This window comes from Limanda limanda, chromosome 4 (genome assembly GCF_963576545.1).
Source record: "Limanda limanda chromosome 4, fLimLim1.1, whole genome shotgun sequence".
NCBI classification, from domain to species: domain Eukaryota; kingdom Metazoa; phylum Chordata; class Actinopteri; order Pleuronectiformes; family Pleuronectidae; genus Limanda; species Limanda limanda.
This window is the reverse complement of record NC_083639.1, coordinates 29,413,092-29,430,271: the sequence shown is the minus strand read 5'-3', so window position 1 is coordinate 29,430,271 and position 17,180 is coordinate 29,413,092. Positions and strand designations below refer to the sequence as shown.

The 17,180-nt window shown below is 41.8% G+C and overlaps 1 protein-coding gene across 1 annotated transcript in view; it reads left to right on the top strand.

Moving 5' to 3' along the window:
- chd6 (chromodomain helicase DNA binding protein 6) overlaps nt 1–17,180 on the top strand; it is an 84,582-nt gene that overhangs the window by 5,294 nt on the left and 62,108 nt on the right. The window contains exon 2 of the mRNA XM_061070027.1: nt 7,740–7,789. Within this exon, the coding sequence (XP_060926010.1) occupies nt 7,760–7,789 (30 nt within the window). The 5' untranslated portion in view covers nt 7,740–7,759. The remainder of the gene's footprint in view (nt 1–7,739; nt 7,790–17,180) is intronic.

Genomic DNA, 17,180 nt, shown 5'->3' with positions numbered 1-17,180 from the left:
GGCCCGGCTGCCTCTGGTCCGCTCCTTTGTTTGTTCCCCTGCAGGAGCTTTGTGCAGCTGAAGCAGGGACCGGGCGAGGAGGAGCCGTGTTCCATTTTAAAGACGCACTCGCCTCTTTGTGCACGCTGACACACACACACACACACACAGACACACACACACATTTGGGAGAACGGGGTTGAATTTGGTTTGATTTAGCGCAGCCGGCCGCTCCCCTTCGTCCCTCAGCAGCAGTTCTGCTCTTTTGTGCGAGTGTTTGAGTGAAGGGAATAAGTTCTGTCCACTGAGACGGGGACGATTTGGGTCTGGTCTGTCGTATCACCCGCTTTTTCACATTTGAAATTCTCTGGTAATAATTGTAACTGCAAAAAGGATATATATAGAACCTTATTGGAGTGCTGCTCGGGCCACAATGCTCTGTCCGAATCCAACCGAGCCGTCACAACCCGAACCAACGGGGGTTAAAACCTGACCTCCGTGGTGGAGGTAACTTATTGTTTGGATCAGATCGTGATGAGTCTCAGTAAAAAGCTGAGCCATAGTTGCTTGTGCATATTAGTGAATGGTGAGATTTTCCAAGCCAACGTAGAACTGAAAACCTGTTTCACATCTGGCCCCTCCTTGTACACATTAGTTTAGTGTGTGTGTGTGTGTGTGTTTGTGGGGTTCCTGTGTGTGAGTCTGCAGGAAGCGTCAGCCGCAGACAGTTGTGTCCTTTCTGAAACGGACTTGCTCTGGCATCACTGTGTTCATGGCCGACAGGTGCGTCTGGATAAATCCACCTGGCACAGAACTCTGAGGAGGATTCCACTCGACTTAATCCATGTGCTCTGTCTTTTCAAGAGGAAGTGTCATGAAGAACAGGAAGTCAGCGTCGTCTTTACCTTGCCGTTTCCCCTTTTCTTACACTTCTCTGTTGTACGTTATGACTTCAAGGCCTCAGGAGTATTGTAGTAGATCTGCTGTCAGGGCACAAGGGCTCTCGCTGTCTCTTACTTGAATTTATTGGTAATGATGTGCGTTTTGTTGGATCGGGTGTCGTAAGACTGCGATATCCGTTTGTTTCACCTTTTCGGAAGATGAGAAACTCTGGTGATTTGATGGGATGCATGTAGGAGCATGTGGAGTGGGAAGAGGAGGTGATGTGGGTATGTTTGAGTCAGGTGGGTTTGGGTTTCACTCACCTCTTCTGTCTTTTTAAAGGTCATTTTATGGCATTTAAACCATAGGAGATTTTGCCTTTTACATAGTGACCGGAAAGATGAGGTCAGGATGTGGCGACGCACAGCTACATGAGTCCGTACAGATAACTGCGTTTAATCCTCTGTCATCTTCAACAATTGAAAAGGATCCAAAATTATAAAGGATAATGAAGCATTTGATGAAGAAGCTCTGCTGTCACCGACGTTGAAATTCAGGATTTCCTGCATTGGAGTATTGGCGTTTTACAGATTTCATGTCCAAATAATCGTATGTTTAAATGTTTTACTGAACACTGCATATAAGATAACATTTAACAACAAATCCACACCATAATATCTTGATTATTTAAAGGTAATTTCATCGCTTGCCCCTCACATGCAGGTACTCGCACAACTGCGTTTGAAACTTTTCAGTCTAGCTGCAAAGACAATGGAGCAACACACAGAGTTTGAAATCTCTTACTTGATTTAAAAAAAAGGGTAAAATAATATTTGCTTCATCTTAAAATTGTGGAGGGGCACATTAGTAAAAAGGCCGACCTCCATATTCTATAATTAATAGTAAACACTGGACACATTATTTAAGGCAGTGTTTCATTTGCCAACAAAGTGGAACTGACGACTGCTTCTCTGATCCCAATTGTCCCCCATGAAATCAATGCTGCTTTACATCATATTTGCATATTGATATTTTAATACACCGTGTTCACTTTTTATTGTGACCACAAAACCACAGTGTATACTTTGTTTAAGAATTCAAATGGGGGTTGTCGAGGGCACATGCTCAAACAGACCGGGTGTTCTGTCTTCATCCTCTTATATTTCACACATGAGATTTTTTTATAAAGCCCTAAAACTTCTCATCTGTTCAGTCTGATGTAAAAAAACAAGTCCTGTGTAAAATGATCTGTCAAATAAGAAGCCTCATATCATTTTAATGAGAGTTAACGGGTTTAACATAATCCCGGATGGAGCAGTGACCTCCAATAAAAAGCACTAATGGGCTCATTTGACCCGGCTCCAGTCCGACTCTGTGGTTCAGATTATTGTGTGACGCTTGTTCCTTTTACCTTTAACACCTGAAAATGACCTGAGCCACATGTGAAGCAGTTTGTTCACTGAATATTAACCTGCGTGAGGTTTTCATATTTATTATCTCATCTAAAATAAAATACTTTGTTGTCAGTCAGGATGAGCAGCAGAAAGAAAACAAATATCGCAGATTATTTGTTCTTTATAGTTGCTCTTTGTATCCCATGGATAATATGAAGCAGATTTCTGACCGGACGTCACTTTTTTATTTCTAAATAATCTCTTTCAGACTATTCACTGCTTGCTTGATTGACAAAGTGCAAAGTCATTTAGTGTCTCCATGGCAACAGGAGATGAGGTTACGCCGGTGAGATGCTGCATTGTGGTGTTTTCACTCTGGTTCACTCTCCTGCCGTGTTCACCGTCTCGCTCCAAGTCCTCTCCGTGGCACGTGACTCATCGCGCAGGCCCCGCCTCCCAGGGTGCAGCTCGGAGCATGGTGGTGTCGGGGGGGGGGATCAACAGATCAGACTCACCGTCTTGTTTCTGTCAGCTCGCTGTCTGCGGTGTTTCTCCCGGAGATCAGGTGCCGGTCCAGCTGCTGATCAGCGTTCACTCTGTGTCTGAGTTGGTTTTTATAACCGCTCATGCCAGCACCAACTTGTTTTTCACAACTCCAGATTAAAACGCTGATGCGACAGGTGAGAACTGTCAGCTCACTTCCTGCGTGTCTGAGATTTTGTCTCCAGCTGGAAGAACCCAGATCCAGATGTTTGGAGCTTTTATGAATTGGCTCCGTTCTCGTTCAGGATGTCCCAGCCGGGGTTGAACTGTCGGAGTGAACTCTGTAAAAACTCTTTGTGTTCCTGTGGTAGAAATCCAGAGGCTGGGTTTATAGACACGCCTCTGCTAATTGGACAACACCTCTGGCCAATCAGAGCAAACTGGGCTTCATTAGGAGGCGGGCCTTAAAGAGACGGGAGGTTTAACCAAGTGTTTGAGACAGAGGCTGAATAGAGGAGCTGCAGCGATGGACAAGTTTGAGGAAAGTGAACATGTGAACATTTTAAAGTAATAACACTTATTAAAATGATCAACCTGAATATGAACAGTTTGTCTGTTTAACAGATTAGATGCAGATGAAGCTGAGATTCATCATACACGTGCCCAGTGTTCTGCATGACAGGTGTGTGGGAAGGAATGAAATTTGCACAATTTGTCCACAGATATTCTCTCGCTCTCTTCTCTAGCTGCAGCTAAATGTCTTCATTGACATAATCCAGTGTTTGGTGCAAGGATTACGTGTCACCCTGTGTGAAGATGGCAGTTATGAGTCTGGTCTCAACTTCTGTGCTGATGCTGCAGCTCTCCTCGGGGGTGGGAGTGAGAGACGGGTGGCGGACGGGTAGTGGGAGTGAGACGAGTGGGAGCGAGACGGATGGTGGGAGTGAGAGACGGGTGGTGGGGGTGCCCGGCTGTGCCTGCTGCTGCTGCTGCAGAGTAGCGTACCACAGTTGCCATTTTCTCATCCACATGTACAAAAAGGGCGATTCTGCTGAACGTGTAGAAATCATGAGCAGCAGCTGCTCTGTGAGGCTGGTGTGACCCGCTGGAGACACAATGACCTGTTCTAAATCTGCTTCATCTTCCCAGGGAAGTGAAAAGAATGAATGAATGAATGATGAAGGCAAGAATGATGAATGGAAAAAAATGCATATATGTGTTTTTAAGCTCATCCAAACCTACAGAGTAGATCCTCACATGACTAGTTAACTGGATAATCAGCAGAAACCTGGTGTAACAAACTACTTCTCTAGATTCAATCCAGTTTGTTAAGCAGCTGCCCAGTAAATGAAATGTGGAGTTTGCGTTAACGGCTTATTATAGCATGCAGCCGTCTGCCGTCTGCTGTCTGCTTTTGTCTTTGTGTGCTGCTGTGTTGTGTTTGTGTTTTTCAAACCTGACTCGGGCGGCTGTTTGGCGATCAGCCTCAGTTTTGGATACGTATGGAAAACGCTGGCCGTGTTTATTCTGCAGAGCTGGAAAACCAGACTCTGATTTAGAGTCGATGGCACAAAGTGAAGCTCAATCTACGATGAATCTGTTGTTGTTTGTATCCTCGGGTTTGCCTCTTGTGTGTTGAATTCATTTTCTCCGCAGCAGCCATGACATTTGAGTTTGCTTTTTGAGATTTGATAAAGATTACAACTAGGAGTCACCCAGGCATCACTCACCCTCTTCATCCCAGGAAAGACGTGTATGAAAAATGGATGTAATCAATTGTTATGCCCTTGTGAGTCTGTGTTAACAACCTCTGTAAAATGCAGTTTCAGACTGAATTATTGAAAGTATTTTGTTGTTTCAGTTGCACTGGTGCTTTAGTCAGAGACCTGGAGCTTGTGAGGAAATACTTTCATCGTGTGTTGGTGGAACATGGTGGTATTTGCCTTGAAGGGACAGAAGTGAGAATGGGAAGTTTCTTGAGTCGCCTCGTGGAACCAGTTGTTGTCCGACTGCCCGACCTGGTTTTAAGTCCCATCTCATCTTCAGATGGGTTTCACTACACGAAAAGGCTCGGAGGTGTCCGTGGCGCAGGACTGTTGTGGTAAAAAGTTCATTAATATTATATCTGATCATTCACTGCAGTGGACTTGTTCTCAGCAGCAGAAACAGGAATCTGGAGGGAGGATGGGAAACCTGCTGCCTTCAGATACAAATAAATAAACCCAGTGCAGGTTAGAACCAGATTCTTTAGAAGCCCTCAGGGAGTGGAAACAGTAAATCGTCAGCCATCCCTCATCAACACGTGTTTTAGTTGGTTGGAGCTTTTTAAAGACTTATTTTCAGGTGTAAATTCCGGTCTCCACGAAGCCGAACTCAGCCTAAACCAAACTGTTATATATTTGCTGTTTACTAAAGTTTATTGAGGCTCGGAGTTGTGTTCATGTGGAGGCAGGTGGGTGACTTCACCTGTTCAGTGTTGATTCTGACGAATGTGACACAAATTTAAATTTTAACTGGACTGTGGCTTCACTATTGCTCAGTTTTAGTTAACTCTGTTTTCAGTATTGTCGAGTGCAGGTTATATAAATACTTCCTGTATTTCATCTGGTTTTTCTTGAGCTGCAGGATCTAATGAGAAACCAAAAAATACAGCAAGGAAACTCACACAATCTAATTTAATGTAGTAAATTCCAGAAAATTACACCTTTTAATGTGTAACTTATAGGGCTGCAACTAACGACTATTCTGATAGTCGATTAGTCACCGATTATTGAAACGATTAATCGGATTATGAATGACACAAATTCTCAATAGCTATTATTTAGCAAGCAGCTTTTAAATTTAGCTTGAGGTTGTTCGAGGCATGTGATGACTGAAAATAAAGACAATAAAGATCGATACTTCATTATAAAAAATGTCTTTTAATAAACTTTGCTGCATATAAGGGTACTGTTGACACAAAAGCAAAGACAAATCAAGTTTTTGTCCATTTAAAACCAAGGACAGGCAAAGTGCTAATAAAAAAAATTAATTTAAATTTAAGTTTCCCTTTTTACTGTGAACCAAGAACAGGCCAAGTGCTGGTACTAAAAATAAATTAAAAATCAAGTATCCATTTTTCGTGTTAACAAGAAAGGACAGGGAAAATAACATTAATAAAAACATCAACAAATGAAACTACAGTCTTCTTTGGACTAAATCATTTTGATTAAAACAAGACGTTTGTCAGGCAATAGGATAACATTTAGCTTTTAAACTCGTTAAAAAAAAGTTTAAACCATATTTTTGTAATAGATGCTAGAATCCTGCGCGCAGGTATATACGTTTATATATAACATCTGACGGAGGCGAGTCCGCATCGTCTCCGTTACGAAGTCACACGTGACTCCTCCTCACATGCACGTGTCCTGCTTCCATGGAGAGCAGGTCCTCTGTACAGATACTGCAGGTCGTTTTTCTCGGGCCATGTTAAGAGTGAAGTTCTCCGGAACTTTTTACTTCCTGGTGCGCGACTGCGCGCGGCAGCGGACGCCGACATTGGTCCATGTTTCGTCGCTATTGCACATGCGCGACTTTCAGAGATAGGAAGGAAGCGAGATGGCTCACTCCTCAGCTGCTTTCATCAGCACCTCCGGTAAAACGACGTTTAGTTCACGCGCTATGACGTCACCAACGAATCATCGACGAGTAAATAGTCGGCGACTATTTTGGTAATCAATTTTTGTCGACGACGTCGACTAAACGTTGCACCCCTAGTAACTTAGTTCATGATGTAACTTTATATAGTTCTAGATCAAATGGAACCATTAGAGATCGACTGCAGCAAATTTAGTTCATATTGCAAGATCAATATATTCTTTGGTTATTTGCTCAAACCAGCGTTTCCAAATCAATGTGACAAAATCTCTTAATATTATTGTTCATTTGAAACATTTACAGTAAGTCTGAAGAAATTGGAAAGTGCAGAACGGTGAAAACGTGCAGGCAGAGAGTTTCAGCTCAGGACAGACGGGCAGCACAACATCATGAGACAGGACAGGCACAGAATTTAGCAGGTTTTTCTACCGCTGCTGTCATGAATAGGTGTTTGGTAGTCTGCTCTATATATTTCTCTTAATGGTGTGGTGAACCTGCACAGGGAGGTGGTGGTTTGGAAGGTGGTGGTGGGGATAGACTTTTGGCTCTGCTGTAAAAGTCACCACAGGCCACAGTTTCAAGACATTTGCAAATCTGATTCCACACATGATTTGAATTGAGGCACAGTTACACAATACGGCTCCATTTTCTTCTTACTCTTGTGGTCCTCACATGAAGATGAGATCTTCCATCTTCACCCGTAACTCTGTTTCGAGCCCCTTGATGGCGGCGGCTGGGATGAGAAGTTCAACGAATGAGTGTGTGTGTGAATGAAGCTGTTTTCAGACGTGCACTGGACTCTGGAAGTCCTCTGGACATTCTCATGAAGGCTGGATGGGTCAACACAAAGCCTCCAGGATCTCTGCAGACATTCTCTTGTCTGGTAAAATGTCTTCAGAAAGTGTGGAGGAGCCCCTGTAGGATCCCAGCAGGAGATCCTCCTCAGTACTCACCGTTTGCAAGTGTTGACGAACACGCGACAGGCCCAACTACTGATTTAAAAACAAAAGAAAACAGGATACCTCATGATGAAAAAGCGGAGACATACGCGTAGAAGATACTGACAAAGATGTCAGGAGAGCTTTTGGTGATAAGAGCTGATGCTGGTGATGATGAGCTTTACACAAAACCATCTGATCACAGTAAAATAAAACATTACTTCCTGCCGCTGCTGCAGCTTCCCTCACCTGAACGTCTGTCTTTAAGGAGATTGATGCGTCTTTCTTTTACAGGATTTTAGTGCAAATCAAAACCCAACTTTATGCCGTTGTGTGTTTGTATTGTATTGCATCGTGAAAAGGTTTCAGTATTTGTTTTGTGTGTATTTTTGGAACTAATGTGAATTCTGTCCTTTTCTTTTAACAGATGCAGTGAAGGGTTAGAAGATGAAAATACACAAAAAGGACAAGCAGCAGGTTTGTTTTCTTTCTCACACACACACACACAAGTAGGTCATTTATACAAACCTACACCTTTTAATACTATAATACAGACTAACCGGGTTGTGTTGCATGTTTGCTTTCATTTTGTAACTTACTGCCTCTGTTCTGTCACTTTCGACTGTTTCCCATTGACCAAGTCGAGGGCTCAAGTCAAGTGGAGGAGAGAGAGTTTTGCACACGTGCCTTGCTGATAGTTCTCTGATGGGAACAAACTATAGCTCGCTGCAGACCACTGTGGTTGTCAAGCCGCCCTGGACTCAGCTTCCACTGCTCTGAGACCAGTTATCTTGCACACATTGCTGCACAAGTGTGTAATGCAGAAGCAGCTGAGAGTGGGAACCACGTGTCATGTGTTTGTTTCCATTTGATCTGGTTAGTTTTGGTTTCACATTGTAATTTAGGGAAACAGAATTTTGTCTGACCTAATGAAGTCTTGTTGTCATCACCTACCTGGGCGGAGTCTACCTATACTTGACTCCGATTGGTTTGGGCGTGTTGTCAGTTAATGCTGTCTCTGCTTCCTGTGATTCGTCAGAAAATCCAAAACCTTCAAAACAGTGTTTTCACTCTGTAAACGAACAGAACCATGGTTCAGTTTGATCCAGACCCAGAACACCTCTTCTGATCTGACTAAACTTTGGTGCAGTGGTCTGGACCGTGATCCGAGGAACCTTTCACACCGGATATTAAGGTTCAGACTAAAGTGAGAAGTTCGAAGGTCTGAACCAAACAGGGAAGGTGTGAACAGACTCTTAGTCTTTACTCCACCATGTTGTCCCGTGAATCCTCAGTCACGTGTCGTGCAACCTTCAGGCTTTTCACGTGGAGTCGTTCGGCTCCAGGTATTTTAGTGATGTTGTTAGTCTTTACTGCGCTTGGACGATGCCTTACTGTTTGTAATATTCATGAGTGAAGCTGAGCAGAGTGATGAGTCAGAGTTTTGTAAGTGCAAGGTGACACAGCAGTGTCTCGGCTGAGCACGAGGACTCCTCACTGTAGAGACAGGGTGTCAGCACTGTCACAACAGCAAAACACAATCACCTCTTTGTTGTTATCACTATTTCATTCTGTCAGCCGCTCGATTGGGAGATTTTCCCCCCAAATGTCTCTAAATCCAATTAGTGTCAGTAAAAAAAACTATTACTAATTGTAGATATCTGTTGTTTTTGAGAAATAATCATGGACACCAACTGTTTTTTATCATCACACGTCCAGTGAAACTTGACACAACATTAGAGTAAGAGTTAGTTATGGGTGTAGATATGAAAGTGTTCCCACAGTGTCATGTGCCTGGAGCAAACCCCCCGGAGGAGTTGTTTGTGTAAAGCTCATTGTCTCTTATTCTCTCACAACAAACGACACATTTATACAAATCCAACACATGATTTTTTTCTTTTAATCTGCGGCCGGGTGCGTGACTTGACAAGACTTTGCAGTTGTGAGTTTCCATCCGGTGCCTTCATCATTATCAATCCTTTGATTTATGACGACTGGACATGGGTGCATCTTACAAACTTTAGTGTGGCTGCGAAACAACAACATGAAACCAAAACTAAACGTGGTTTCCGACCCTGATTTGGACTTTCGGACGTGAAAAACCTCCAATGTCACATTCTCTTTGATGAAACCACTTCAAGGTCAATCCACTTCATTACCCTTTGGTTCAAGAGTTGTAATGTTGTTCTTGATTGCATCTTAATTGGTGTGTTTATCTGACTTGTCGAAGCCTTCAAAGGACAAACTCCTTAATCAATAACATAACAAGTGAGTTTCTACTTCATTGTGATGCTGCTTGTATCGATCATCTCCGGAGTCACATGAGCTTTATTATCCCGGCAGGAGGAAAGTTAGGTTCCAACCACGACAGTGCTGAATCAAAACCTGATGTTTACAAAGAACGTCTGTGGTAGTTAAATGATTTCGATAGTGTGATTTGAGGGTTTTGCATCAGCTGGTTTACATAGCGGATGTCTTCACTGATTCACTGAGGGTGTGTCTGGTATCTCACCTTCTTTTCAAGTGGCCGAGTTATCTGGTTATCAGGGCAACCACGACCCGAAACAAAACAGTGTTCACATCATCAGGGGAACCGATGCCTCTCAGGTAATGTTGAGAGAAAACTGTTGGAAGAGTGACGGCGCATTTACTCTCTTTTATATGACAAAACAAATACAGTTCTTTCCTTCATTTGAACAACCTGCAACCAAAGAAGAACCTTTTTCCAAACGGTGAGGTCACTTCTGACCGGTTGTTCTGTTTGAGCAGCTGCTGGACTTTTGCTTCTGTCAATGTTTGACACTTTCTGGGCTTTGATTGACGCGGTGGACAGACTGGTGTCATATGATCGCAGCTCTTTGTCCACTTTTCTTTGTCAGAAATCAGAAGTGTTTGGGAAATGACTTGTGTGTGAAAGCAGAGGATGTTTCAGTTTCTTTTATCTTGCTAAAGAAAATCGATGGTGCCTGTTTTTCGTCCTGCACATGGGAAGAACACGATTGTTTTCAACCTTGTGTGTAAAATAACTTAAAAAAAACATGGATCGATTTCCCCCAAACTCGTTTATTATATATTTATCTTGAAGGTACTTCCAGTTTATTGACTTTTAGAGTTTAAAGTATCTGATACAGATCAGATACTTAACATTTTTTAAATGAAATTACCGTTATATACTTTTATTAATAATTCATCTTCATACTCTTTCATACTTTAATTTAACTGTCCATGTCCTGTCACCTTAAAGGGACTCTTACCTTTGTTGCATTTGAGAATTACAGCACATTCAAATCATCCCGCCTTCCTCCAATGCCCCACCCCCTCGTTCCCATCCGCGGTGTTTTTTTTAAGAAACTTTATTTACAAGCAGACTTTCAACCTACTGCCTCCGCGCACGCACGTGAGTTTTTGTTTACCAAAGCAATGGATTCGGTAAGTTATATACATTTACATTCACATGCCTTGATGACGGGCCCGAATGCGCCACAAGAAGCAGACGGAAAACCTGCATGTCCATGCAGCAAACAGACAGGTCTGTCGGCCAATAAGGTCCTTCGGTGCGAAGAATTTTATTGGTTGAAGTTTTCACTAAATATTATGAGAGTGAAATAATTGTTTGTTTTTACTCCTGGTGGGTCTGTCTTGCATTTTAGAGTGTCATTACCTTATTAATACCAATTTAACCTTATCCAAAAAAAGTGTAAAAATGCAACAAAGGTAAGAGTCCCTTTAAGTGGCTTTTTTGAAACATGTTTTTTGTCGGTGATAAGATAAACACACGGCGATGATATAAAACAGTGAAAAGCATCACATGCTGTCAGCATATTTCCATATTAAATAACGAAACATTTCATTGATTATCAAACTTGTTCACATCAATGTCTGCAGTGGCAGCAGCTACACTATAAAAGAAATGAATGCATATAAAGGAAAACGGCTCTGAACGGTGACAGGGAATTTCATTTCCCTGCTCAATATGTTTCTCTTTATAATCCATGAATCAGCAGCGGCTGAGTGAAACTGGGTTTTCTGCACTTCAAGGTAAAGCAGAGAAAAAAGTGAATTCTTTTCAGTCTTTGATTTTCTCTGTTTGATCATCTCTCTGTTCTCACCTGAGCAGCGGAAGCGTCCGTCTGTCGCTCGCCGCCTCCGCTTCCGCCTCCTCGCCTTTTTATTTAAATTTTTGTTCAGGAAGTAGCTTTCCTTTGAGCAGGAGTTCCTTCTCTTTGTTTGTTTGGTGGACTCGTCCTTTTTCCACATTCAGAATTCCCCACATTTTTCTCATTCCTCAGAAATGACATATATATATATATATATGGACATAGAAACATCTGTTTCTCATGTTAGGTAAACATCTAGCTCATTTTAATTAGATTGCATTAAGCAGAGTGAAGGAGGGATTGGTCTTTTTCAGCCGACTGTAAATCATGTCATGTTTCCACTTATCTCTTCTTCATCACATTACAAACAAATTGATGCCATAAAAAGATTGAAGATTAGCTGACGATTAAACATTAACCGATCTCTCCTCGACAACTGAACAGTCGCTGCTTCTCACCTCTGGGAAGTTTCCCTCGAACCATTTGATAAGATTTATGTCAGAATTCATCAGAGTGACAGTGGAGAGGTGAAACTCGTCTGCCTCCTTACAGCAGGTTCTTCATATTTCTTTACGAGGTAGTAAACGAGCAGGAAGAGGTCACAGAGTTTAATCACATGTTGAAAAAACTGCCAGAATGGATTTATAGAAACACAAGCATCATAAACGCAGTTAAAATGGTTTCATATTTTTTAAAGCACCGCAGTAAATGTGAGTCCTCAGTTTAGCGTTGAGATGCTCAGTCAATTGGAAAAGAGAGCGAACTTTTTTTAATGCTTTTATTTGTTATTTATTACAATAGAGACAAACAAGAAATGAGGAGAGGAACAGAGACAAAGGTCCACAGACAGTTGTGTAACGGGGACGATGCAGTAACCCCCCCCTCCCCCCCCCCCCCGGCCCACCAGACGACTGCTGAGTGTCAGAGTCATTTATCAAGTGAAACACCCGACACTTCCTGGTTCCAGCTCCTCACAGGAGAACGTAAGCTGCTTTTGTCTGTTTAATATTGCACGTGGAGTGTTGGTCTGACAAATAGAATGATCATATTTTTTTTTAGACTGAATTATTAAATGAGGATTTACCAGGGGAGAAGGAGTCTCTGCACGGGAGTCAAGGAGGTTGAAGCTGACGCACGAGTATCTGTTACCATCTCTGAAAACAATCACACGTATAGTGAACACCAACAGGTCCAGGCTCACAAATAGCAAATCTCAGGAAGTCACATTTCCAGATATACTTTGTCTCTATTGATGACACACAAAACTGTGTATAATATATTATATTACCTATTGTATAGTCAAATACTTATATTCATATTCATACTTCTACTATATATCATATCATACTCTCTGTATATTCTTGTTTACATAAGTCTATATACACATATTTATTTATGTGTACATGTTATAATACTATTATTATATCACCATTACTATTATTATTATATATACTGTTGCTGCCATTATTACCATATACTGCTTTTATATTGGTATAATTACTATCATATATAAATATATATTATGTTATATTATATACTATATATACTGTACTATTCTTATATACTGTCTAACAATACCATTACCATCATATCATCAGTACTTTTACCATCATCTTGCCAATGCACCTTATCTACCTTTTTTATTGTATTTTTATCTTGTGCTTCTGTTTTTTTATTCTTCCTACCTTTTATTTTTAATTTTATTGTATTGTATTTTATTGTATTCAAATATACCGGCTGCTATGACAACTTAATTTCCCTTCGGGGATGAATAAAGTACTCTATCTATCTATCTATCTATCTATCTATCTATCTATCTATCTATCTATCTATCTATCTATCTATCTATCTATCTAATTGTAGCAGTTTATGCTAAAAGCAGCTTCTCACCTTGTGCTTCCTCTTCTTTGTTTCCGGCTTCGTGCTGGATCGTTGAACCTTCGATGTTCTGGCCAATCAGAGGCTGCATGCATCCACTGTCGTGTGTTTTAAAAAACCACAAAACACTACAGTAGTTTGGTACAATATATGGATACATTTATAGATCAACCAATCAATTACAAATTACACAAATCCCATCCCTGGGTAGCGGTGTGAAGGGTGTTAGCTTAGCATCGGTGTTAGCCACGCTCTCTAATTGTCTTTGCTGTTGTAGCTGTGAAAGGAAGCAGCAGCATCGATGAGACTGCAGTGCTCACACTCTATATTCGAGACAGATGTGTGTGTCTGTGAGTGTGTGTGTGTGTGTGTGTGTGTGTGTGTCTTGTGTGTGTCTTTGTGTGTGATGCTGTTTTATTGATTCATAGGCAGCGTGATTGCAGGCAGCCTCCCTCAGCTGTGTTCGGTCGGCTTTACCGAGCCGGCTCCACTGCAGTACGTCACTGGAGGCTGTGTGTGTGTCTGTGTGTGTGTCTGTCTGTGTGTGTTTTTATACGTGCGTGTCTGAGAGATGGTGTGTGTCTTGGCAAGAAGGAGAGACTGCTTTTTTCTTTTTTGTGCATGTAGTCATCCATGTAAGCACATTTAGCCGTGACGCTTGTGTGTGTGTCTGTGTGTACATGTGTGGGTCTGTGTGTGTTTTAAGTGGGGCTGTTGTAAGTCATGTATGTGTGTGTGTAGTCAGTCAAGTAAGCACATTGAGCCATGCAGTGTTGGTGTGGGAGTAAGGGAGAAACTGTGTGTGTGCGTGTGTGCCTCTGTAGTTGGTCATGTAAGCACATTCAACCATGATGCGTGTGTGTCTGTACGTGCGTGTGTGTGTGTGTGTGTGTGTGTGTGTGTGTGTGTGTGTGTGTGTGTGTGTGTGTGTGCTGCAGTTGCTCTGTTGTTGTGGAGATGGATGGCAGCGGCTCAGGTCATTACCGAGCTCGAGTTAGCTTGGATGCTAATTTTAGCTGGTAGTTTACCTGTGTCTGAGTCGTTCTTCTTTCCGAGGAGGAAGTGAAGATGGAGCGAGGTGAGCTGTGTGCGCCTCTCTCTCATTCTGAGTTCTTAATCATGGTTCTATACATCATCATCTTCATCATCATCATCATCATCGTAGGTGAGAGCTGATTGACATGTAAACAAAGGTGATCAGCACCGAGGTTCAGACCCAGTGAGTCTATCTCTTCTTAAAGGTGCTGAGGTCACTGCACTTCCTGCCAAATATAGATTTGTTTCTTTATTCAAAGTAACTTGAGAGAGTAGATCCTGTTCAGCGTAATTCATCATAGTCTGTTATATTATAACCAACTCTCGTGTGAAGAGTACGTTGCATCACATTGTGTGTGTGTCTGAGTTCTCGCTCTGTTTTATCACAATGATTCAATGATTTCGATGTCGACGCAGCATCTTAAATTACGAGTGAGCCTTTGAGTTAACAGCGTCTGTGTTTGCCGATATGAAAGCTTTTATTTTATAAAATGGAAGAAAAGATGTGCATTTGTTATTCTATTAATTAAATGTTTATATATTTGGTTGTAATGGTGTTTTATTTTTGGTTAATCTGTAAAATATCAAGCCTCAATTACATTTCTTTGGTTTGATAATGACGTCGCTGGAGTCATTGCCAATTTACACATATTTGCCAATAACATGTTCACTCCCTAATACTGGTAATTAAATCCATACTGGTCGATTAATGATCAGGAAAAAAGGAAAACTAAATATCTAAGATAATAAAATACTGCAAGAGATAGGATTTATAAAAGTGAGTAAAACCAGAATTAAAAAGTCTTGTATTAAAAGGCAGTAAATGGAATAAAAAAAATATACCGTAAGTAGTAAAACAGACTAAATAAACTAAATATAATTAAATTAAAAAGCAGAGTGGAAAGGCCAGGTCTTGAGTTTGCTTTTAAAAATATCAACATCCTCTGCTGCCCTCTGGTCTGTTCCAGAGACGCTGACCGTGATAATATAAAGGCGCAATAGCTCGTGTTATTATTGCTTTTAAGTTGAATCAACAGCTCACTCACAGAAGACCTGCTAAACGAAATGAGCGATCGTCAATGGTCAGGATCAAATGTGACAACTAAGCATGATTTAACCCACGAGGTACCGGTTTGTTTAGGAGCATGTGGACTCTTCAGGCTTGAGACTAAACCTCACTACTTCCTGGTTCTGAGCTCAACCTTAACCCAACGATTGCGAACCCCTCTCTGTAATCTGTGAGGCTTGATGTTGCAAATGTACTGGAATCATTTTCGGTGACGTAACACGAGGCCCAGGTTCTGTACCTGAATTAAAGTGACGGTGGAAGCACTGAAGGTATTGATGAAGAAACTCTTTGTAACAGTAGATCCATCACGTCATCGCCGATATCTGCAATTAGGTGTCGGTGCTGAAACAGATTTGAGAGATAGTGTGAACCCGACTGTTTCTGTTTCTACTTTCATTACATTTGTCGAAAGGTTTGTTTTTCACTCGTGTCCATTTGTGTATTTGTTGGTTTGTTTTCAGCAGAATTATGCAAACACTAAATTCCAATTTCTAGTTTTGGAGAACTGATATTCATCAGTGTGAGTAATTTGGTGCAGCTTGATTGAATTTAAGGGTTTTAAGTAGGGCTGGGCGATATGGGAAAAAATGTTATCACGATATGTTTTTCCATATTGATCGATCTCGATTCTTAACACGATATGTAGTTTTTTGATCAGTTTCCTGAAGCCGTCCCTCTCCACTGTGCTCAGGGGCATCATATCTGTAGCTAAGCAATAAGTAATAGCGCTCGTTATATTTTTTCCCCGCTTCGATTGTTTTCATATGGGGCAATGGCTGCAAAACACGACTGGATGGACTGTTGTTTTGCTAACATGGCATCGCTAACGTTTGCGATGCTAACGGGAGACGTAGTGGTCTTGCCTGTCTCTTTGTTTGGTGTCGTGCAAACTTGAGCCCGCAGAGTCAAACTCTCTGTGTGATCACTGGGATGGAGCCGTCCCAGGTGATTGAAAAGGTTTGTGGTGTTTCCCGTCCTGGCTGGTACCGAGCGCCGGCTTCGTCTGCTCCTCGTCCTTTTAGCCGTATCCAAACCACGTCCACACAACTGACGTCGCGTTACGCTTTTTTCCGACAATGTCTTCGGTTCCGGGTGATGTAGTGATGTCGCTCTCACATTCGGCATTATTTTCGCTGTCCCCGACTTCAGTTTCACTCATTTTTTCAACTTCGTTCTCTCTTGTTCTCTCTCTCGCAACTGCAGCAGTTCTCACGATGGGAAGGGGGCGTGTCGTGTCCTAACTGCAGACGGCAGACGGCAGACTCAGACACTGTTGTTGCGCTTACTTTTGCCACGTGAGATCGAATACATGTCACGAGGAGATAATCGAAATCGATCAAAATTATCCCGAATCGGGATCGAAAAATCGCCCAGCCTTAGTTTTAAGCTCTACTGATTTGTTGTTATTGACAGTTTCTAATTACAAATGTGTTTTTTTAATTTATTTGATCAGGTTAACGAGTGAGAAGTTTGGCTTCTCCTCCTCCAAAGTGAAACCAACTCAGGTACTCAGAGATTGTAGCGCCAGTGCAATACACTGCATGGTGAAACCGGGTGAAACTAAAACAGAGAAAGATGAAAACACAGAATGCTGTAACTCCAATCAGAGACGATGCAACAAAGAAGCGTCGGATTGAAGCCATTGTTTTTTTGAAAAATAGAAATTCATACGCGGAGCAGACGTGTTTAAAACTGGGAGGTGACATCTGCTGGACGGTCTCGAGAGGAATGTCATCGATCTGCTGGGAATTTGGGTCAATTACTGCAGTGAAGAAGCAAATATGGATGG